This window comes from Rhinoraja longicauda, chromosome 4 (genome assembly GCF_053455715.1).
Source record: "Rhinoraja longicauda isolate Sanriku21f chromosome 4, sRhiLon1.1, whole genome shotgun sequence".
In the NCBI taxonomy this organism is placed as follows: domain Eukaryota; kingdom Metazoa; phylum Chordata; class Chondrichthyes; order Rajiformes; family Arhynchobatidae; genus Rhinoraja; species Rhinoraja longicauda.
Window position 1 is genome coordinate 93,576,297 of NC_135956.1, and position 24,235 is coordinate 93,600,531.

Sequence of the window (24,235 nt, forward strand, 5' to 3'; positions counted from 1 at the left end):
TCTGTCGATTTCACAGTCTCTTATTATGTATCGCCCCTGCGTTCCTTGGCGGCTACATTTAGTGCCTTTATAGCAGTGGGGTAAAAACTATTTTTAAGTCTGTTTGTCCTTGTCCTTGTAGATCTGTACCGTCTGCCTGACGGTAACAGTTCAAACAGGGAGTGTCCGGGGTGGGAAATGTCCTTTATAATACTCTGGGATTTTTTGATGCAGCGGGAACTGTGTAAGTCCTCCAAGGTAAGTAGAGGGCAGCCGACAATCCTCTGGGCGTTGTCAATGGCCCTCTGGAGCGCTTTCCTCTGAGCCGCTGTGCAGCTGGTGTACCATACGCATACACAGTATGTTAGGATGCTCTCAATGTAGCACCGATAAAAGGACAACAGCAGTCTCTGAGTGATGTTATTCTTCCTGAGCACCCTCAGGAAGTGCAGTCTCTGCTGGACCTTTTTCAGCAGCGCAGAGGTGTTCACGCTCCACGTCAGGTCCTCCTCAATATGGATTCCCAGGAAGCGGAAATCCGCCACCCTCTCCACACAGTCCCCTCTGATAGTTAATGGTGTGGATGTGGAAATGATGGTTGAGAGCTTGAATTTCCTTGGTGTTAATATTACCGATGATCTGTCATGGACCAACCATTGATATGACACCCAAGAAAAACTGCTACAGATGCACCATAGAAAGCACACTGTCAGAATGCATCACAGCTTGGTCTGGGAACAGCTCTGCCCAAGATTGCAAGAAATTGCAAAGAGTTGTAGATGTACTGTAGTCCATACATGCCATCAGCTTTCTTCACAGCATGCAGGTACAGAAGGCAATGAAGAAAGCTAATGGCATGTTTGCCTTCATAAAGAGAGGATTTGAGTACAGGAGTAAAGAGGTCCTTCTGCACTTGTATAGGGCCCTGGTGAGACCATATCTGGAGTATTGGTCTCCTAATTTTGGTCTCCTAATTTGAGGAAGGACATCCTTGCTATTGAGGCAGTGCAGCCTAGGTTCACCAGGTTAATCCTTGGGATGGCGGGACTGTCAAATGAGGAAAGATTGGAAAGACTGGGCTTGCATTCATTGGAGTTTAGAAGGATGAGAGGGGATCTTATAAAATTATAAAAGGACTGGACAAGCTAGATGCAGTAAAAATGTTCCCAATGTTGGGGGAGTCCAGAACCAGGGGCCACAGTCTAAGAATAAAGGGGAGGCCATTTAAAACTGAGGTGAGAAGAAACCTTTCCACCCAGAGAATTGTGAATTTGTGGAATTCTCTGCCACAGAAGGCAGTGGAGGTCAATTCACTGGATGAATTTAAAAGAGTTAGATCGAGCTCTATGGGCTAATGGAATCAAGGGATTTGGGGAGAAGGCAGGCACGGGTTACTGATTATGGATGATCAGCCATGATCACAATGAATGGCAGTGCTGGCTCGAAGGGCCAAATGACCTCCTCCTGCACCTATTTTCTATGTTTTTATGTCCAGTCCATCAAGCATACCAGACATGTATTGAACCATACAGCATGGAAACAGATCCATCAGCCCCACATGCCCACGCTGATCTACATGCCCACACTGACCAACATGCCCACACTGACCAATATGCCCACACCGACCAACATGCCCACACCGACCAACATGCCCACACCGACCAACATGCCCACACCGACTAACATGCTCACACCGACTAACATGCCCACACCGACCAACATGCCCACACCGACCAACATGCCCACACCGACCAACATGCCCACACCGACCAACATGCCCACACTGACAAACATGCCCACACTGACCAACATGCCCACACTGACCAACATGCTCACACCGCCCAACATGCTCACACCCCCCAACATGCCCACACTGACCAAAATGCTCACACCGCCCAACATGCCCACACTGACCAACATGCTCACACCCTCCAACATGCCCACACACTAACATGCCCACACCAACCAACATGCCCACACACTTACATGCCCACACCAACATGCCCACATACTAACATGCCCACACCGACCAACATGCCCACACTGACCAACATGCCCAATCTACACTAGTCGCACCTGCCTGCTTTTTGTGCATATCCTTCTAAACCTTTGCTGTCATGTACCTATCTAAACTTCTTTACTCAGAGGGTTGTGGCTGTATGGAATGGGCTTCCGGTGGAAGTGGTGGAGGCTGGCTCGATTTTATTATTTAAGAGTAAATTGGATAGGTATATGGATAGGAGGGGATTGGAGGGTTATGGTCTGAGTGCAGGTAGATGAGACTAGGTCAGGGAGAATGGTCGGCGTGGACTGGTAGGGCCGGACAGGCCTGTTTCCATGCTGTAGTTGTTATATGTTATGTTATATGTTAAATGGTTTGCAAGGGGTGACATAGAATCAGGAGATGTTGAATCAGTATGGATAGAAATGAGGAATTGTAAGAGTAAAAAGACCCTAATGGGAGTTATGTATAGGCCCCCAAACAGTAGCCTCGACATAGGGTGCAAGTTGAATCAGGAGATAAAATTGGCGTGTCACAAATGTAATGCTACGGTGGTTATGGGAGATTTCAACATGCAGGTAGACTGGGAAAATCAGGTTGGAAATGGACCCCAGGAAAGAGAGTTTGGAGAGTGCCTTCAAGATGGATTCTTAGAACAGCTTGTACTGGAGCCTACCAGGGAGAAGGCAATTCTGGATTTAGTGTTGTGTAATGATCCTGATCTGATAAGGGGACTAGAGGTAAAAGAGCCATTAGGAGGCAGTGATCACAACATGATAAGTTTTACTCTGCAAATGGAAAGGCAGAAGGGAAAATCGGAAGTGTCAGTATTACAGTATAGCAAAGGGGATTACAGAGGCATGAGGCAGGAGCTGGCCAAAATTGACTGGAAGGAGGCCCTAGCAGGGAAGACGGTAGAACAGCAATGGCAGGTATTCCTGGGAATGATGCAGAGGTTGCAGGATCAATTTATCCCAAAGAGGCGGAAAGACTCTAAGAGGAGTAAGAGACACCTGTGGCTGACAAGGGAAGTCAAGGACAACATAAAAATTAAGGAGAGGAAGTATAACATAGCAAAGAAGAGTGGGAAGACAGAGGATTGGGACTCTTTTAAAGAGCAACAAAAGTTAACTAAAAAGGCAATACGGGGAGAAAAGATGAGGTACGAGGGTAAACTAGCCAATAATATAAAGGAGGATAGCAAAAGTTTTTTTAGGTACGTGAAGAGGAAAAAAATAGTCAAGGCAAATGTGGGTCCCTTGAAGACAGAAGCAGGGGAATTTATTATGGGGAACAAAGAAATGGCAGACGAGTTAAACCATTACTTTGGATCTGTCTTTACTGAGGAAGATACACACAATCTCCCAAATGTTCTAGGGGCCGGAGAACCTAGGATGATGGAGGAACTGAAGGAAATCCACATTAGGCAGGAAATGGTTTTGGGTAGACTTATGGGACTGAAGGCTGATAAATCCCCAGGGCCTGATGGTCTGCATCCCAGGGTACTTAAGGAGGTGGCTCTAGAAATAGTGGAAGCATTGGAGATCATTTTTCAATGTTCTATAGATTCAGGATCAGTTCCTGTGGATTGGAGGATAGCAAATGTTATCCCACTTTTTAAGAAAGGAGGGAGAGAGAAAACGGGTAATTATAGGCCAGTTAGTCTGACATCAGTGGTGGGGAAGATGCTGGAGTCAATTATAAAAGACGAAATTGCTGAGCATTTGGATAGCAGTAACAGGATCATTCAGAGTCAGCATGGATTTACGAAGGGGAAATCATGCTTGACAAATCTATTGGAATTTTTTGAGGATGTAACTAGGAAAATTGACTGGGGAGAAAAGACAGACAGGTGGGCAGAGGGGGTGGGGTTGCTCTGATGGTAAGGAATGATATTCATTCCCTTGCAAGGGGTGACATAGAATCAGGAGATGTTGAATCAGTATGGATAGAAATGAGAAATTGTAAGGGTAAAAAGACCCTAATGGGAGTTATCTATAGGCCCCCAAACAGTAGCCTCGACTTAGGGTGCAAGTTAAATCAGGAGATAAAATTGGCGTGTCAAAAATGTAATGCTACGGTGGTTATGGGAGATTTCAACATGCAGGTAGACTGGGAAAATCAGGTTGGAAATGGACCCCAGGAAAGAGAGTTTGTAGAGTGCCTTCGAGATGGATTCTTAGAACAGCTTGTACTGGAGCCTACCAGGGAGAAGGCAATTCTGGATTTAGTGTTGTGTAATGATCCTGATCTGATAAGGGGACTAGAGGTAAAAGAGCCATTAGGAGGCAGTGATCACAACATGATAAGTTTTACTCTGCAAATGGAAAGGCAGAAGGGAAAATCGGAAGTGTCGGTATTACAGTATAGCAAAGGGGATTACAGAGGCATGAGGCGGGAGCTGGCCAAAATTGATTGGAAGGAGGCCCTAGCAGGGAAGACGGTAGAACAGCAATGGCAGGTATTCCTGGGAATAATGCAGAGGTTGCAGGATCAATTTATTCCAAAGAGGTGGAAAGACTCTAAGGGGAGTAAGAGACACCTGTGGCTGACGAGGGAAGTCAGGGACAGCATAAAAATTAAGGAGAGGAAGTATAACATAGCAAAGAAGAGTGGGAAGACAGAGGATTGGGACTCTTTTAAAGAGCAACAAAAGTTAACTAAAAAGGCAATACGAGGAGAAAAGATGAGGTACGAGGGTAAACTAGCCAATAATATAAAGGAGGATAGCAAAAGTTTTTTTAGGTACGTGAAGAGGAAAAAAATAGTCAAGGCAAATGTGGGTCCCTTGAAGACAGAAGCAGGGGAATTTATTATGGGGAACAAAGAAATGGCAGACGAGTTAAACCGTTACTTTGGATCTGTCTTCACTGAGGAAGATACACACAATCTCCCAAATGTTCTAGGGGCTGGAGAACCTAGGGTGATGGAGGAACTGAAGGAAATCCACATTAGGCAGGAAATGGTTTTGGGTAGACTGATGGGACTGAAGGCTGATAAATCCCCAGGGCCTGATGGTCTGCATCCCAGAGTACTTAAGGAGGTGGCTCTAGAAATAGTGGAAGCATTGGAGATCATTTTTCAATGTTCTATAGATTCAGGATCAGTTCCTGTGGATTGGAGGATAGCAAATGTTATCCCACTTTTTAAGAAAGGAGGGAGAGAGAAAACGGGTAATTATAGACCAGTTAGTCTGACATCAGTGGTGGGGAAAATGCTGGAGTCAATTATAAAAGACGAAATTGTGGAGCATTTGGATAGCAGTAACGGGATCGTTCCGAGTCAGCATGGATTTACGAAGGGGAAATCATGCTTGACAAATCTACTGGAATTTTTTGAGGATGTAACTAGGAAAATTGACAAGGGAGAGTCAGTGGATGTGGTGTACCTCGACTTTCAGAAAGCCTTCGACAAGGTCCCACATAGGAGATTAGTGGGCAAAATTAGGGCACATGGTATTGGGGGTAGGGTACTGACATGGATAGAAAATTGGTTAACAGACAGAAAGCAAAGAGTGGGGATAAATGGGTCCCTTTCGGAATGGCAGGCAGTGACCAGTGGGGTACCGCAAGGTTCGGTGCTGGGACCCCAGCTATTTACGATATACATTAATGACTTAGACGGAGGGATTAAAAGTACCATTAGCAAATTTGCAGATGATACTAAGTTGGGGGGTAGTGTGAATTGTGAGGAAGATGCAATAAGGCTGCAGGGTGACCTGGACAGGTTGTGTGAGTGGGCGGATACATGGCAGATGCAGTTTAATGTAGATAAGTGTGAGGTTATTCACTTTGGAAGTAAGAATAGAAAGGCAGATTATTATCTGAATGGTGTCAAGTTAGGAGGAGGGGGAGTTCAACGAGATCTGGGTGTCCTAGTGCATCAGTCAATGAAAGGAAGCATGCAGGTTCAGCAGGCAGTGAAGAAAGCCAATGGAATGTTGGCCTTCGTAACAAGAGGAGTTGAGTATAGGAGCAAAGAGGTCCTTCTACAGTTGTACCGGGCCCTGGTGAGACCGCACCTGGAGTACTGTGTGCAGTTTTGGTCTCCAAATTTGAGGAAGGATATTCTTGCTATGGAGGGCGTGCAGCGTAGGTTCACTAGATTAATTCCCGGAATGGCGGGACTGTCGTATGTTGAAAGGCTGGAGCGATTGGGCTTGTATACACTGGAATTTAGAAGGATGAGGGGGGATCTTATTGAAACATATAAGATAATTAGGGGATTGGACACATTAGAGGCAGATAACATGTTCCCAATGTTGGGGGAGTCCAGAACAAGGGGCCACAGTTTGAGAATAAGGGGTAGGCCATTTAGAACGGAGATGAGGAAGAACTTTTTCAGTCAGAGGGTGGTGAAGGTGTGGAATTCTCTGCCTCAGAAGGCAGTGGAGGCCAGTTCGTTGGATGCTTTCAAGAGAGAGCTGGATAGAGCTCTTAAGGATAGCGGAGTGAGGGGGTATGGGGAGAAGGCAGGAACGGGGTACTGATTGATAGTGATCAGCCATGATCGCATTGAATGGCGGTGCTGGCTCGAAGGGCTGAATGGCCTACTCCTGCACCTATTGTCTATTGTCTATTGTCTATTGAGAGTCAGTGGATGTGGTGTACCTCGACTTTCAGAAAGCCTTCGACAAGGTCCCACATAGGAGATTAGTGGGCAAAATTAGAGCACATGGTATTGGGGGTAGGGTACTGACATGGATAGAAAATTGGTTGACAGACAGAAAGCAAAGAGTGGGGATAAATGGGTCCCTTTCGGAATGGCAGGCAGTGACCAGTGGGGTACCGCAAGGTTCGGTGCTGGGACCCCAGCTATTTACGATGTACATTAATGACTTAGATGAAGGGATTAAAAGTACCATTAGCAAATTTGCAGATGATACTATGCTGGGGGGTAGTGTGAATTGTGAGGAAGATGCAATAAGGCTGCAGGGTGACTTGGACAGGTTGTGTGAGTGGGCGGATACATGGCAGATGCAGTTTAATGTAGATAAGTGTGAGGTTATTCACTTTGGAAGTAAGAATAGAAAGGCAGATTATTATCTGAATGGTGTCAAGTTAGGAAGAGGGGATGTTCAACGAGATCTGGGTGTCCTAGTGCATCAGTCACTGAAAGGAAGCATGCAGGTTCGGCAGGCAGTGAAGAAAGCCAATGGAATGTTGGCATTCGTAACAAGAGGAGTTGAGTATAGGAGCAAAGAGGTCCTTCTACAGTTGTACCGGGCCCTGGTGAGACCGCACCTGGAGTACTGTGTGCAGTTTTGGTCTCCAAATTTGAGGAAGGATATTCTTGCTATTGAGGGCGTGCAGCGTAGGTTCACTAGGTTAATTCCCGGAATGGCGGGACTGTCGTATGTTGAAAGGCTGGAGCAATTAGGCTTGTATACACTGGAATATAGAAGGATGAGGGGGGATCTTATTGAAACATATAAGATAATTAGGGGATTGGACACATTAGAGGCAGGAAACATGTTCCCAATGTTGGGGGAGTCCAGAACAAGGGGCCACAGTTTAAGAATAAGGGGTAGGCCATTTAGAACAGAGATGAGGAAGAACTTTTTCAGTCAGAGAGTGGTGAAGGTGTGGAATTCTCTGCCTCAGAAGGCAGTGGAGGCCAGTTCGTTGGATGCTTTCAAGAGAGAGCTGGATAGAGCTCTTAAGGATAGCGGAGTGAGGGGGTATGGGGAGAAGGCAGGAACGGGGTACTGATTGAGAGTAATCAGCCATGATCGCATTGAATGGCGATGCTGGCTCGAAGGGCTGAATGGCCTACTCCTGCACCTATTGTCTATTGTCTATTGTCTATTGTTTTTAAATGTTGTGATAGTACCTCCTTCACCTACCATGTCTGGCAGTTCATTCCATACACATATGATGCTTTGTGTAAAAAGAAGTTGCCCCACAGGTTCCTATTAGATCTTTCCCCCTCACCTTAAACCTGTGTCCACTGGTTCTTAATTCCTCTACTCTGGGCAAAATAACGTGCATTTACCGGATCTATTCCTCTCATGATCTTATAAATCTCTATAGGATCACAACTCATCCTCCTGCGCTCCAAGGAATAGAGTCCCAGCCTGCTCAACCTCTTCCTATAGCTCAGGACCTCAAGTCCTGGCAACATCCTCATAAATCTTCTCTGGACCCTTTCCAACTTATGTAGGTTAATTGACTGGGTAAATGTAAAAAAAAAATTAAAAAATTGTCCCTAGTGTGTGTAGGATAGTGTTAGTGTGCGGGGATCACTAGGCGGTGCGGACTTGGTGGGCCGAAAAGGCCTGTTTCCGCGCTGTATCTGAAATATGAAATATGAAATAAAATTTAAAAAACATAATTCCTATAATATGGTGACCAAAACAGAACACAATACTCTAAATGTGACCTCACTAACATCCTATACAACTGCAGCGTGTCCCTGCAACCTCTATACTCAATATTATGACCGATGAAGGCCAATGTGCTGAAAGCCTTTTTGACCACCTTATCAACCTGTGATGCCACTTTGAAGGAACAATGTGTGGGTTCTGCTCATGTTAGACTTTCCAAAATGCAACACCTCTCATTTCTCTTTGTATTAAATTCCATTAACCATTCCGTAGCCCACCTGCCCAACCGATCAACATCCTTGTGATTCCTGAGAGGTCCCATTTTCTCTCTGGCTACCCTTTTTCCCTTTATGTACGCATAAAATCTCTTCAGATTATCTTTAATATTATCATATATTCATAGTCTCAACCAATGAAGGCAAGCATAGCATATGCCTTCTTTACCACTCTGTCTACTTGTGTTGCCACTTTCAGTGTTACAATTGTGTTACAATTTTTGACTATCTACAATCCCACCCACTGTTGTGTCATCAGCAAACTTGCTAACCATGCCATGTTCATTCTCACCCAAATCATTGATATAGATAACAAACAGCAATGTGCCCTGCATCCAACCTTGAGGCACACCACTAGTCACAGGTCTCCAGTCTTAGAAGCAACCTTCCACCATCACCCTCTGCTTCCTTCCATGAAGCCAATTTGCTATCCATTCAGCTATCCCTCCCTGGGTTCCATGTGATCTAACCTTCCAGAGCAGCCTACCATGTCAAATAGCTTGTGGAAATGTCTACAGCTCTGCCCTCATGACCCTTTTTTGGTCTCATCCTCAAAAACCTCAATCAAAGACACGACCTCCCATGGACAAAACCATGCTGACTTATCCCTAATCCCTGTGTATATCTTATCCCTTCAAATACTCTAGTAACTTTTTGACCACAGGTGTTAGGTTCACTGCCCTGTAGTTCCCAGGCTTTTCCCTGCAACCTGTCTTGAACACAGGCACATTTGCCACCATCCAGTCTTCTGACATCTCACCTGTATTTAATGATCACTCGTAAATTTCCTCTCTAGCTTCTCACTGTCCTCAGATATATTTGATTCAGGTAGAGAGAAATCTGGAAGATCCGTTTACCTTCATACGCATCAGGACCTTCAGCACCTCTTCGACCGTAATACTGACTGCTCTCAAAATACTACTGCTCCAAGTTCCCCAAACCTTGCGTCTTTCTCCATGGTAACAACAGAGGAGAAATGCTCCACAGAGTTGACCACTTTGATTCCTGAGAGGTCCCATTTTCTCTCTGGCTACCCTTTTTCCCTTTATGTACACATAAAATCTCTTTGGATTATCTTTAATATTATCATAACAAGAGGAGTTGAGTATAGGAGCAAAGAGGTCCTTCTGCAGTTGTACAGGGCCCTAGTGCGACTGCACCTGGAGTACTGTGTGCAGTTTTGGTCTCATAATTTGAGGAAGGATATTCTTGCTATTGAGGGCGTGCAGCGTAGATTTACTAGGTTAATTCCCGGAATGGCAGGACTATCATATGTTGAAAGACTGGAGCGACTAGGCTTGTATACAGTGGAATTTAGAAGGATGAGAGGAGATCTTATCGAAACGTATAAGATTATTAAGGGGTTGGAGAGTTGTGAATCTGTGGAATTCTCTGCCTCACAAAGCAGTGGAGGCCAATTCTCTGAATGCATTCAAGAGAGAGCTAGATAGAGCTCTTAAGGATAGCGGAGTCAGGGGGTATGGGGAGAAGGCAGGGACGGGGTACATTGAGAATGATCACCCATGATCACATTGAATGGCAGTGCTGGCTCGAAGGGCCAAATGGCCTCCTCCTGCACCTATTGTCTATTGTCTATCATATATTCATAGTCTCAATCAATGAAGGCAATGTGCCTTCTTTACCACTCTGTCTACTTGTGTTGCCACTTTCAGGGAGTTATGGACTTGGAGCCCAAGATCCCTCTGTACATCAGTGATGTTATGGGTCTTGCCATGAACCTCTTACTCCGGGTGGAAATGTCAAAGACTAGAGGACATCATTTTAAGGTTAGAGATGGAAAGTTTAAAGGAGAGGTGGGGGCAAGGTTTGTACACAGAGAGTGGTGGGAGGTTGGAACGTTCTGCCAGAGGTGGTGGTGGAGACAGTCATACAGTACAGAAACAGGTCCTTCGGCTAGCTTGCCCAACCAAGGTGCTCCATCTACACTAGTCCCACTTGCCCGCATTTGGCCCATATCCCGCTAAACCTTTTCTGTTCCATAAGAGGTTTTCAGATTGGAAAATGGAATGGAGGCATATGGATCGTATTACAGTTATCTAAGACATTGGCAAGGCCGCATTTAGAGTATTGTGTTCAGTTTTAGTCACCCCGTTGTGCCCAAAGTAGGGGAATCGAGAACCAGAAGACATGGGTTTAAGGTGAGGGAGGAAAGATTTAATACAAACCGGAGGGGTACCTTTTTTACACAAAGGATGGTGGGTGTATGGAATAAGCTGCCGAAGGAGGGTGGTGGGTGTATGGAACGAGCTGGCAGAGGGAGGAGGGTGGGGGGGGTATGGAACGAGCTAACAGAGGAGGGTGGTGGGGGTATGGAACGAGCTGCCGGAGGAGGCAATTGAGGCTGGGACTATTTCAACGTTGAAGAAACATTTTGACAGCTACTTGGATAGGATAGTTTAGAGAGATTTGAGCCAAAGATAGGCAAGTGGGACTAGTGTAGATGGGACATATTGGGCGGCGTGGACAAGTTGGGCCGAAGGGCCTGTTTACACACTGTATGACTCTATGATCATGTGCAGGCAGAGGAGATTAGTTTAACTTGGCATCATGTTTGGCAGGGACATTGTGGGCCGAAGGACCTGTTCTGTACTGTGGTGTACTGTTCCGTGTTCTAACAGAAGAAGAGAAAACAGGGCTGAGAAGAACTGAAAGATCAGGTTTGTCCTGTATTACAGAGCACCCAAAGAATAAAGGACTTTAACTCAGGAGGGGGAAGGCAGAGAATGGATCAAACGGCAAGAAAAAAATAAAACAGTGAGACAACGACCAGTGAACAGAACTGGGGAACAGATTCAACGAATCTGACAAAGATGGTGTTGGGGCAAGGTTGCTGTGTGCTCCCAGAGAGGATCTGCTATCATCCATTATCATCGTTCCACTCTTAAATCTCTATTTCAACAGCAACATTTCATACTCTATGCTCCATTTAATCTGCACTCACTAAATGTTGTACCTAGTATCCTTTATCTGTGCACGGCTTGCGTAGCCTTTTCTTTGACTGGAAAACATGCAAACAAAAGCTTTGCAAACTCAGTACACGCGTCTGGTCTAAACCAAACTAAAACTAAACGAAGGAAGGACACAGCAGAGAAACCATCTCTTGATTCCCCAAATCAAAACAAGGGAGACAAGATTTAAAGGGATTGTCTCCCAGGGAGAGGAACAGCAAAAGAAAAAGAAACAACTGGGTATGTTTTCCTTTGTGATTGGAGAAACAGGAATTTTGATAATTTAGTTTGTTGTTGGTTAAACTGCTAACTTTGTGACAGTTGTTATCACAACCAATGGCAGGAAACCTACCTTCCTGAATTTCTCTGCCCCTTTAAAATGTGGAAAACAAGGCGCAGGTGAAAATAATGAAGGATTCTGAAATGAACAAACTCAAAGCTATCATTTAAAAAACCCCATTATTTTCATTATTTGGTCCAACAAGATTAAAGGGGACAAAGTTATGTGAAGCTCGTTAACTCCATTAGCTTCCCAAACTTTCTGCTTTCCCTTTAAGATCCCACCCCCCATATTCACCAACTAATCCCATTGTGTTAAGGCTGATAACACTTTAGATCATGGTGCAAATGTTGATTGTCTTCTAACACTGTGGCAGCAGTCTCTTGGTGTGGCTCCTGTGCTGAGCCCAATCAGCATGAGAATGAGCTGGGAAGTAGACGGATGTGAGACCATCCCAGTACTGTCTCCAGCTTCAGACATAGGCATTGCTCACCTTCTGCAGTGAGCTTGGGATAATGCAGCAACTTCTGGAAAGGCTTCTCTGCTTGACCTCCCACAATTGTGCTCTCCTGATCTGAGGGATTCTTCATCCCAGAGTCTCATCTTGGACCATCTGACCAGCACTAGAATGGAAGAGATTTCTGATCCTGCCATTGGTGATATCAATGATCCTTCAAATCAGGTACAGGATAAAAAGGATCCCAATTCTGAAGAAGACTGCAATGAAGAAAATCCCGGAGATAAGACTAAACAACGAGTGAAGAAGAAAAATTACCAACGATACCCGAAGCCACCTTACACGTACCTTGCACTCATAACCATTGCCATCCTTAATTCTCCAGAAAAGAAACTGAAGTTATCCCAGGTAAGGTATCAACAAGACAAGAAACTTGCTTGCAAACACTAAATTTGAACAACCATCTTTCAATCATCTTAACTTTTGGGCAATCTGACTGGTTTCAAAATGCAATGAATTGGCTGAGTGTGCTTTATGTTTCACAGATCCTCCATGAAATCAGTGTCCTGTTTCCATTTTTCAAGGGGCATTATAAAGGATGGAAAGATTCTGTCAGACACAACTTGTCTCTTAATGATTGCTTCGTCAAAGTAAGTCTGCTTCTAAATATTGGTGATGGTTGTAATTATACTGTAGACCCAGTCTGAGGCTGTGAGTGACCTAAAGGAATGTGATTATATGTGTCCTTGTGTGCAGCACAGATTGGGGAGAGCTTTGACTTGTGTCTGTTATACTTTAATTGTTTATACCAGGAAAATGTTAGTGTTAAGTACAGACGTTCAATTTTGCATCCATGGAACTGTGATTATGAAAGAGTCATTTGAAATTTGTACCAGACTTATTTTTCTAGAGCATTTGGTTAACGTCTGTGATAACTGATTGTTATACAAGAACTTGGCACAGGGGGAGAGTCTTTCAGGAAAGTTTCCAACCGGTAGCAAAAGGTGAAAAGGTCTGGGGGAGGGATAGGTGGTGCTGATTTGTTCCAGCAATTTCTGTAGTTCTTGTGTGAAAATTACATCAGACAAGTGGGGGAAATCACACAAAGGGTCAGAGTCTTTAATAACATTGAAGTGAGTTGAACCTTCTGCTCACTGGATGTAGCGTTCTTGGAGAGTTTTGTGTGTACGGGGCGTGATGAATTACATTTTGCAATGTTCAGTCATTTTTTGTGTCTTATTAATCTTTCAAATGATCTAACATTTGTCCTATGATGCTATTACATATACATTCAAAATAATATCTGTGAAGAAACATGGTGGATTTACTGAGGATTCTGCAGCTTGCATCTGGGACCACCAGTTAAAGTTGCTGAATATTGGTTATGTCTATAGTTGCTCGAGATGTTCGAATTAGGGGGCAGATGTTAGAGTTAGGGGAAGACAGATGTTACAGAGAGGGCAGATGTTACAGAGTTAGGGGGCAGATGTTACAGAGTTAGGGGGCAGATGTTACAGAGTTAGGGGAAGACAGATGTTACAGAGTTAGTGGGCAGATGTTACAGAGTTAGGGGGCAGATGTTACAGGGGTAGGGGGCAGATGTTACAGAGTAGGGAGAGGGGGACAGATTGAATTGAATATGTTATTGCCGCATGTGACAAGGCACCTTGAAATTTTTTGCTTGCGTACCCAAGGTATGCAAATAATTACCCAGAAAGGGTGCTTACAAAGTCACAAATTACCCGCCCCCCCCCCAGCACACCAGTTCCCGCTTTGTTCCTCCCCCTCCCTCACGGTGGTCCCCAAGCCGGGGCCTCGTTGTTCCTCCCCTCAGCAGCGACGTCCGCACTTCCACGACCCCGTCCCAATCCGTCGGTCAGATGTTGCAGATGTTACAAAGTGGGGGTGTGGTGGGGGTGGGGGGGGGGGACAGAATGTACAAAGTTGGGGGGCAGCAGATGTTATAATTGATAGTATTTAATACAGAGAAATGTGAGGTATTGCATTTTGAGAGCAGTAACATGGGCAGAGTGTGTCGGAAGGAACTGCAAATGCTGGTTTATTCTGAAGATGGACACAAAATGCTGGAGTAACTCAGCGGGCGGGACAGGCAGCATCTCTGGAGAGAAGAAATGGATGATATTTCGGGTCAAGAGCCTTCTTCAAACACCAGTCTGAAGAAGGGTCTTGGCCCGAAAAGCACCCATTCTGGCAGAAAGGTTTGCTGGTGCTACATGGGTGGGTTTAAACAATGTGGACGCATATGAGAGTTTTGGAAAAGTCACGTTTAAACGAACAGGACAGGGGGATGGAACCCAATGCAAGGAGACAGAGGGCCATACAAGGACAGAAGCAAAAGGTAGAAGGGAGATAAGAAAAACTAACCTGAAAGCTTTGTGCCTTAATGCGAGGAGCATTCGAAATAAGGTGGATTAATTGAATGCGCAGTTTGCTGCGGACCTTTCACCGTCCAGCGCAGCCTGAAACGTGGCAACTTCAACAGCCTGACCGTGGGAGAAGACGGCAGGGGAAGAAGAGAAAAGACATTCTGGCCTTCCATCACAGTGAGGAGGTGACTGGAGGAGACTCACTGTGATGGATGTTTCTTTTTGTTTGGTGTTGATTTATGATTGTGTGTGTTACTGCTTATTTTTATTGCTCTTATTGTTGGACTGTGGGTACTCTTTCATTTCACTGAACATTTATGTGTATGTGACAAATAACATTGACTATTGACTATTAGTAGTTAAGGGATATGATATAGTTGGAATTACTGAGACATGGCTCCAGGGTGACCAAGGCTGGGAGCTAAACATCTAGGGGTATTTGATATTCAGGAAGGATAGGCAGAGAAAGGAAGAGGAGGTGGGGTGGAGTTGCTGGTTAAAGAGGAGATTAATGCAATAACAAGGAGAAACATTAGCTTGGATGCTGTAGAATGGGTTTGGGTAGAACTGTGAAATAGCCAAGGGCAGAAAACGCTTGTTGCAGTTGTGTACAGATCACCAAACAGCAGTAGGGAGGTTGGGGACAGCATCAAGCAGGAAATTAGTGATGCGTGTAGCAAAGGTACAGCGGCTATCATGAGTGATTTTAATCTACATATAGATTGGGCCAAGCAAATTGGTAACAGTGCTGAGGAGGATTCCCCTTTCAGAATGGCTGGCAGTGACTAGTGGGGTACCGCAGGGCTCGGTGCTGGGACTGCAGCTATTTGCAATATACATTAATGACAGATGAAGGGATTAAAAGTAACATTAGCACATTTCCAGATGACACAAAGCTGGGTGGCAGTGTGAACTGTGAGGAAGATGCTATGAGGATGCAGGGTGACTTGGACAGGTTTCGTTGGGTTGTTGTTTAAATTAATTAAATTATTGCATCGTATGGGAGGCACATTCCCAATCTCGTTGTACCCCTGTACAATGACAATAAAAATATATTGTATTGTATGCATGGCAGATGCAGTTTAACGTGGATAAATGTAAGGTTATTCACTTTGGTGGTAAGAATAGGAAGGCAGATTATTATCTGAATGGTGTCAAGTTAGGAAAAGGGGACGTACAACGAGATCTGGGTGTCCTAGTGCATCAGTCATTGAAAGGAAGCATGCAGGTACAGCAGGTAGTGAAGAAAGCCAATGGAATATTGGCCTTCATAACAAGAGGAGTTGAGTATAGGAGCAAAGAGGTCCTTCTACAGTTGTACACGGCTCTAGTGAGACTGCACCTGGAGTACTGTGTGCAGTTTTGGTCTCCAAATTTGAGGATGGATATTCTTGCTATTGAGGGCGTGCAGTGTAGGTTTAGAAACATAGAAACATAGAAAATAGGCGCAGGAGTAGGCCATTCGGCCCTTCGAGCCTGCACCGCCATTCAATATGATCATGGCTGATCATCCAACTCAGTATCCCGTACCTGCCTTCTCTCCATACCCCCTGATCCCTTTAGCCACAAGGGCCACATCTAACTCCCTCTTAAATATAGCCAATGAACTGGCCTCAACTACCTTCTGTGGCAGAGAATTCCACAGATTCACCACTCTGTGTGGAAAAAAAACGTTCTCATCTCGGTCCTAAAAGACTTCCCCCTTATCCTTAAACTGTCACCCCTTGTTCTGGACTTCCCCAACATCGGGAACAATCTTCCCGCATCTAGCCTATCCAACCCCTTAAGAATTTTGTAAGTTTCTATAAGATCCCCCCTCAATCTTCTAAATTCCAGCGAGTACAAGCCGAGTCTATCCAGTCTTTCTTCATATGAAAGTCCTGCCATCCCAGGAATCAATCTGGTGAACCTTCTCTGTACTCCCTCTATGGCAAGAATGTCTTTCCTCAGATTAGGAGACCAAAACTATATGCAATACTCCAGGTGTGGTCTCACCAAAGCCCTGTACAACTGCAGCAGAAACTCCCTGCTCCTATACTCAAATCCCATCGCTATAAATGCCAACATACCATTCACTTTCTTCACTGCCTGCTGCACCTGCTTGCCTACTTTCAATGACTGGTGTACCACGACACCCAGGTCTCGTTGCATCGCCCCTTCTCCTAATCGGCCACCATTCAGATAATAGTTTGCTTTCCTGTTCTTGCCACCAAAGTGGATAACCTCACATTTATCCACATTATACTGCATCTGCCATGCATTTGCCCACTCACCTAACCTATCCAAGTCACGTTGCAGCCTCTTAGCATCCTCCTCACAGCTAACACTGCCCCCCAGCTTCGTGTCATCCGCAAACTTGGAGATGTTGCATTCAATTCCCTCGTTCACTAGGTTAATTCCCGGAATGGCGGGACTGTCGTATGTTGAAAGACTGGAGCGACTAGGCTTGAATACACTGAAATTTAGAAGGATGAGAGGGGATCTTATTGAAACATATAAGATTATTAAGGGGTTGGACACGTTAGAGGCAGGTAACACGTTCCCTATGTTGGGGGAGTCCAGAACCAGGGGCCGCAGTTTAAGAATAAGGGGTAGGCCATTTAGAACGGAGGTGAGGAACAACTTTTTCACCTGGAGAGTTGTACATCTGTGGAATATTCTGCCTCAGAAGGCAGTGGACACCAATTCTCTGGATGCTTTCAAGAGAGAGTTAGATAGAGCTCTTAATCATAGCGGAGTCAGGGGTTATGGGGAGAGGGCAGGAACGGGGTACTGATTGTGGATGGTCTGCCATGATCACATTGAATGGCGGTGCTGGCTCGAAGGGCCGAATGGCCTCCTCCTGCACCTATTGTCTATTGTCTACTGTGTATGGGATGAGTTTTTAAGCCAATGTGTAGAGGAACCGACTAGAGGGCAGGCCATCCTAGACTGGGTATTGTGTAATGAGGAAGGATTAGTTAGCGATCTTGGTGTGCAAGTCCCCTTGGGCAACAGTGACCATAATATGGTGGAATTCTGCGTTAGGATGGAGAGTGACATGGTTAGGGGGGGAAAAAAAGCATGAAAGAAGGCTTGCGGGGAATATAAAAACTGACTAAAGGTTTCTAAAAGTATGTAAAAAGATTACTGAAGATGAATGTAGGTCCCTTACAGTCAGAGGCAGGTGGATTTATAATGGGAAACAAGGAAATGGCAGAACAGTTAAACAAGTACGTTGGTTCTGTCTTCACTAAGGAAGACACAAACAATGTCCCGGAAATGCTAGGAGACCGAGGATCTAGTGGGAGGGAGGAACTGAAGGGAATCCTCATTAGTCAGAAAATGGTGTTAGGTAAACTGTTGGGACTGAAGGCACATAAATCCCCAGGGCCTGATGGTCTGCATCCCAGAGTACTCAAGGAGGTGGACTTAGAAATCATGGATGCACTGGTGGTCATTTTCCAATGTTCTCTCGACTCTGGATCAGTCCCTGTGGACTGGAGGGTAGCCAATGCAACTCCACATTTTAAGAAAGGAGGGAGAGAGAAAATGGGGAATTATAGACCAGTTGCCTTGCATCAATGGTTGGGAAGATGCTGAGTCGATTATTAAAGATGTTATAGCAGCGTATTTGGAAAGCAGTGACATGATCAGTCAAAGTCAGCAAGGATTTATGAAGGGGAAATCATGCTTGACTAATCTTTTGGAATTTTTTGAGGATGTAATAAGTAGAATGGATAAGGGAGAGCCGGTGGATGAGGTGTATCTGGACTTTCAAAAGGCCTTTGACAAGTTCCACACAAGAGATTAGTGTGCAAAATTCGAGCACATGGTGTTGGGGATAGGGTATTGACATGGATAGAGAACTGGTTGGCAGACAGGAAGCAAAGAGTAGGAATTAACGGGTCCTTTTCAGAATGGCAGGCAGTGACTAGTGGGGTGCCGCAAGGCTCGTTGCTGGGACCCCAGTTGTTTACAACATATATTAATGATTTAGACGAGAGAATTAAATGTAACATCTCCAAGTCTGCGGATGACACAAAGCTGGGTGGCAGTGTGAGCTGCGAGGAGGATGCTATGCGGCTGCAGGGTAACGTGGATAGGTTAGGTGACAATAGGTGCAGGAGTAGGCCATTCGGCCCTTCGAGCCAGCACCGCCATTCAATGTGATCATGGATGATCATTCTCAATAAGTACCCCATTCCTGCCTTCTCCCCATACCCCCTGACTCCACTATCCTTAAGAGCTCTATCTAGCTCTCTCTTGAAAGCATTCAGAGAACTGGCTTCCACTGCCTTCTGAGGCAGAGAATTCCACAGATTTACAACTCTGACTGAAAAGGTTTTTCCTCATCTCTGTTCTAAATGGCCTACCCCTTATTCTTAAACTGTGGCTCCTGGTTCTGGACTCCCCCAACATTGGGAACATGTTTCCTGCCTCGAATGTGTCCAATCCCTTAATAATCTTATATGTTCAATAAGATCTCCTCTTATCCTTCTAAATTCCAGGTATTTATTCACAAAATGCTGGAGCAACTCAGCAGGTCAGGCAGCATCTCGGGAGAGAAGGAATGGGTGACGTTTTGGGTCGAGACCCTTCTTCAGACTGATGTCAGGGGGCGGGACAAAGGAAGGATATAGGTGGAGACAGGAAGATAGAGGGAGATCTGGGAAGGAGGAGGGGAAGAGAGACAGAGGAACTATCCTTCCCAGATCTCCCTTTATCTTCCTGTCTCCACCTATATCCTTCCTTTGTCCCGCCCCCCTGACATCAGTCTGAAGAAGGGTCTCAACCCGAAACGTCACCCATTCCTTCTCTCCCGAGATGCTGCCTGACCTGCTGAGTTACTCCAGCATTTTGTGAATAAATACCTTCGATTTGTACCAGCATCTGCAGTTATTTTCTTATACTTCTAAATTCCAGTGTATACAAGCCTAGTCGCTCCAGTCTTTCAACATACGACAGTCCCGCCATTTCGGGAATTAACCTCGTAAAGCTACGCTGCACGCCCTAAATAGCAAAAATATCCGTCCTCAAATTTGGAGACCAAAACTTCACTCATTACTCTGGGTGCGGTCTCACTAGGGCCCTGTACAACTATAGAAGGACCTCTTTGCTCCTATACTCAACTCCTCTTGTTATGAGGGCGGCACGGTAGCGCAGCGGTAGAGTTGCTGCTTTACAGCGAATGCAGCGCCGGAGACTCAGGTTCGATCCTGGCTACGGGTGCTGCACTGTAAGGAGTTTGTACGTTCTCCCCGTGACCTGCGTGGGTTTTCTCTGAGATCTTCGGTTTCCTCCCACACTCCAAAGATGTACAGGTATGTAGGTTAATTGGCTGGGTAAATGTAAAAATAAAAAAAAATTGTCCCTAGTGGGTGTAGGATAGTGTTAATGTATGGGGATCGATGGGCGGCACGGACTTGGTGGGCCGAAAAGGCCTGTTTCCGGCTGTATATATGATATGATATGATATGATATATGAAGGCCAACATTCCATTGGCTTTCTTCACTGCCTGCTGTACCTGCATGCTTCCTTTCAGCGATTGATGCACTAGGACACCCAGATCTCGTTGTACGTCCACTTTTCCTAACTTGACACCAGTCAGATAATAATCTGCCTTCCTATTCTTACCACCAAAGTGGATAACCTCACACTTATCCACGTTAAACTGCATCTGCCATGCATCCGCCCACTCACACAGACTGTCCAAGTCACTCTGCAACCTCATAGCATCTTTCTCACAGTTCATACAGCCACCTAGCTATGTGTCGTCTGCAAATTTGCTAATGTTAATTTTAATCCCTTCATCCAAGTCATTAATGTATATGAGAGGGGATCTTATTGAAACATATAAGATTATTAAGGGATTGGACACGCTAGAGGCAGGAAACATGTTCCCAATGTTGGGCGAGTCCAGAACCAGGGCCACAGTTTAAGAATAAGGGGTAGGCCATTTAGAACGGAGATGAGGAAAAACTTTTTCACTCAGAGAGTTGTGAATCTGTGGAATTCTCTGCCTCAGGAGGCAGTGGAGGCCAATTCTCTGGATGCTTTCAAGAGAGAGCTAGATAGAACTCTTAACGATAGCGGAGTCAGGGGGTATGGGGAGAAGGCAGGAACGGGGTACTGATTGAGAATGATCAGCCATGATCACATTGATTGGTGGTGCTGGCTCGAAGGGCCGAATGGCCTCCTCCTGCACCTATTAGAAACATAGAAAATAGGTGCAGGAGTAGGCCATTCGGCCCTTCGAGCCTGCACCGCCATTCAATATGATCATGGCTGATCATCCAGCTCAGTAGCCTGTACCTGCCTTCTCTCCATACCCCCTGATCCCTTTAGCAAAAAGGGCCACATCTAACTCCCTCTTAAATATAGCCAATGAACTGGCCTCAACAATTCTCTGTGGCAGAGAATTCCACAGACTCACCACTCTGTGTGAAGAAATGTTTTCTCATCTCGGTCCTAAAAGACTTCCCCCTTATCCTTAAGCTGTGACCCCTGGTTCTGGACTCCCCCAACATCGGGAACAATCTTCCCGCATCTAGCCTCTCCATCCCCTTAAGAATTTTATATGTTTCTATAAGATCCCTCCTCAGTCTTCTAAATTCCAGCGAGTACAAGCCCAGTCTATCCAGTCTTTCCTCATATGCAAGTCCCGCCATCCCAGGGATCAATCTGGTGAACCTTCTCTGTACTCCCTCTAAGGCAAGAACGTCTTTCCTCAGGTTAGGAGACCAAAACTGTACACAATACTCCAGGTGCGGTCTCACCAAGACCCTGTACAACTGCAGCAGAACCTCCCTGCTCCTAAACTCAAACCCTCTTGCTATGAATGCCAACATACCATTCGCTTTCTTCACTGCTTGCTGCACCTGCATGCTTGCTTTCAATGACTGGTGCACCATGACACCCAGGTCACGTTGCATCTCCCCTTCTCCCAATCGGTCACCATTCAGGTAATACTCTGCTTTCCTGTTCTTGCCGCCAAAGTGGATAACCTCACAATTATCCACATTATATTGCATCTGCCATGCATTTGCCCACTCGCCTAATCTATCCAAGTCACTCTGCAGCCTCCTAGCATCCTCCTCGCAGCTAACTCTGCCACCCAGCTTCGTGTCATCCGCAAACTTAGAGATGTTGCATTCAATTCCCTCGTCCAAATCATTAATATACACTGCAAATAACTGGGGTCCCAGCACTGAGCCTTGCGGTACCCCACTAGTCACTGCCTGCCATTCCGAAAAGGACCCGTTTATTCCTACTCTTTGCTTCCTGTCCGCCAACCAATTTTCTATCCACCTCAACACTGAACCCTCAATACCGTGTGCTTTAAGTTTGTACACCAATCTCCTATGTGGGACCTTGTCGAAGGCCTTCTGAAAGTCCAGATATAACACATCGACTGGTTCTCCCTTATCCACTCTACTAGTTACATCCTCGAAAAATTCTATAAGATTCGTCAGGCATGATTTGCCTTTGGTAAATCCATGCTGACTTTGTCCGATGATTTCACCACTTTCCAAATGCTATCACATCTTTAATAACTGACTCTAGCATTTTCCCCACTACCGATGTTAGGCTAACTGGTCTATAATTCCCCATTTTCTCTCTCCCTCCCTTTTTAAAAAGTGGGGTTACATTAGCTACCCTCCAGTCCTCAGGAACTACTCCAGAATCTAAAGAGTTTTGAAAAATTATCACTAATGCATCTACTATTTCTGAGGCTACTTCCTTAAGCACTCTGGGATGCAGCCTATCTGGCCCTGGGGATTTATCTGCCTTTAATCCATTTACCTAACACCACTTCCCGACTAACCTGGATTTCCCTCAGTTCCTCCATCTCATTAGACCCCCGGTCCCCCGCAATTTCCGGCAGACGGTTTATGTCTTCCTTAGTGAAGACAGAACCAAAGTATTTGTTCAATTGGTCTGCCATCTCCTTGTTCCCCATGATCAATTCACCTGTTTCTGACTGCAAGGGACCTACATTTGTCTTAACTAATCTTTTTCTCTTGACATATCTATAAAAGCTTTTGCAGTCAGTTTTTATGTTCCTTGCCAGTTTTCCCTCATAATCTATTTTACCTTTCCTAATTAAGCCCTTTGTCCTCCTCTGCTGGACTCTGAATTTCTCCCAGTCCTCTGGTATGCTACTTTTTCTGGCTAATCTGTATGCTTCATCTTTTGTTTTAATACTATCCTTGATTTCCCTTGTTAGCCACGGATGCACTACCTTTCCTGGTTTGTTCTTTTGCCAAAGTGGGATGAACACGTTGTAGTTCATCCATGCGACCTTTAAGTGCCTTCCATTGCATGTCCACCGTCAACCTTTTCAGCATCAATCGCCAGTCTATCTTGGACAATTCACGCCTCATACCCTCAAAGTTACCTTTCTTTAAGTTCAGAACACTTGTTTCTGTATCGACTTTGTCACTCTCCATCCTAATGAAGAACTCTACCATATTATGATCACTCTTGCCCAAGGGGCCTCGCACAACAAGATTGCTAACTAACCCTTCCTCATTACTCAATACCCAGTCTAGAATGGCCTGTTCTCTCAATATTGTCTATTGTCTATAATATTTCAATAAACCCTCTTAAATGCACCTATCAATTTCTGCCCTGACTAGTCCTCTTGTACAAAGGAAGTCCCAGTCAATATTGGAGTAGTTGTTTTCCTAGATGGGGTCCATGGTCGTAACCGCATCGGCAAGCGGCTTAGTGACGTGACGAGACCCCAAGTTCTCGTGGAATGATAAAACACTTGGAATAAATAGCTTTTCCTGTTTGAACCTTGGAGCCAGAAAGGAATTTCTTGCTGGAAAAGAAAGCTTGGATATCAGTCAATGAGCTCACTCCGGGAGGGGGAAACATGATTCATTAGGAATGGCTGAGACAGGGGAGGATTGATGGATCACAATCTTGGTGACAACTTGCTGACAACAAGTGGCAATGTGACGAGAGGGAAAGAGACTGTGGAGTCCAACCCCTTAATAATCTTATATGTTTCGATAAGATCCCCTCTCATCCTTCTAAATTCCAGTGTTAGTGGGCAGAAACATGGCAGATGCAGTATAATGTGGATAAATGTGAGGTTATCTACTTTGCTGGCAAGAACAGGAAAGCAGATTATTATTGAATGCTGTCAGATTAGAAGTGGAGGTGTAACAAGACCTGGGAGTGCTTGTACATCAGTCTCTGATGGATTGGAGGATAGCAAATGTTATCCCACTTTTTAAGAAAGGAGGGAGAGAGAAAACGGGTAATTATAGACCAGTTAGTTTGACATCAGTGGTGGGGAAGATGCTGGAGTCAATTATAAAAGACGAAATTGCTGAGCATTTGGATAGCAGTAACAGGATCATTCCGAGTCAGCATGGATTTACGAAGGGGAAATCATGCTTGACAAATCTACTGGAATTTTTTGAGGATGTAACTAGGAAAATTGACAGGGGAGAGTCAGTGGATGTGGTGTACCTCGACTTTCAGAAAGCCTTCGACAAGGTACCACATAGGAGATTAGTGGGCAAAATTAGGGCACATGGTATTGGGGGTAGGGTACTGACATG

General features: G+C 45.1%; 1 protein-coding gene across 1 annotated transcript in view; it reads left to right on the plus strand.

Moving 5' to 3' along the window:
* The first annotated feature begins 12,458 nt into the window (after positions 1–12,458).
* foxh1 (forkhead box H1) overlaps positions 12,459–24,235 on the plus strand; it is a 31,059-nt gene continuing 19,282 nt past the window's right edge. Inside the window, exons 1-2 of the mRNA XM_078398460.1 lie at positions 12,459–12,695; positions 12,833–12,937. Coding sequence (XP_078254586.1) covers positions 12,459–12,695; positions 12,833–12,937 — 342 coding nt within the window. The remainder of the gene's footprint in view (positions 12,696–12,832; positions 12,938–24,235) is intronic.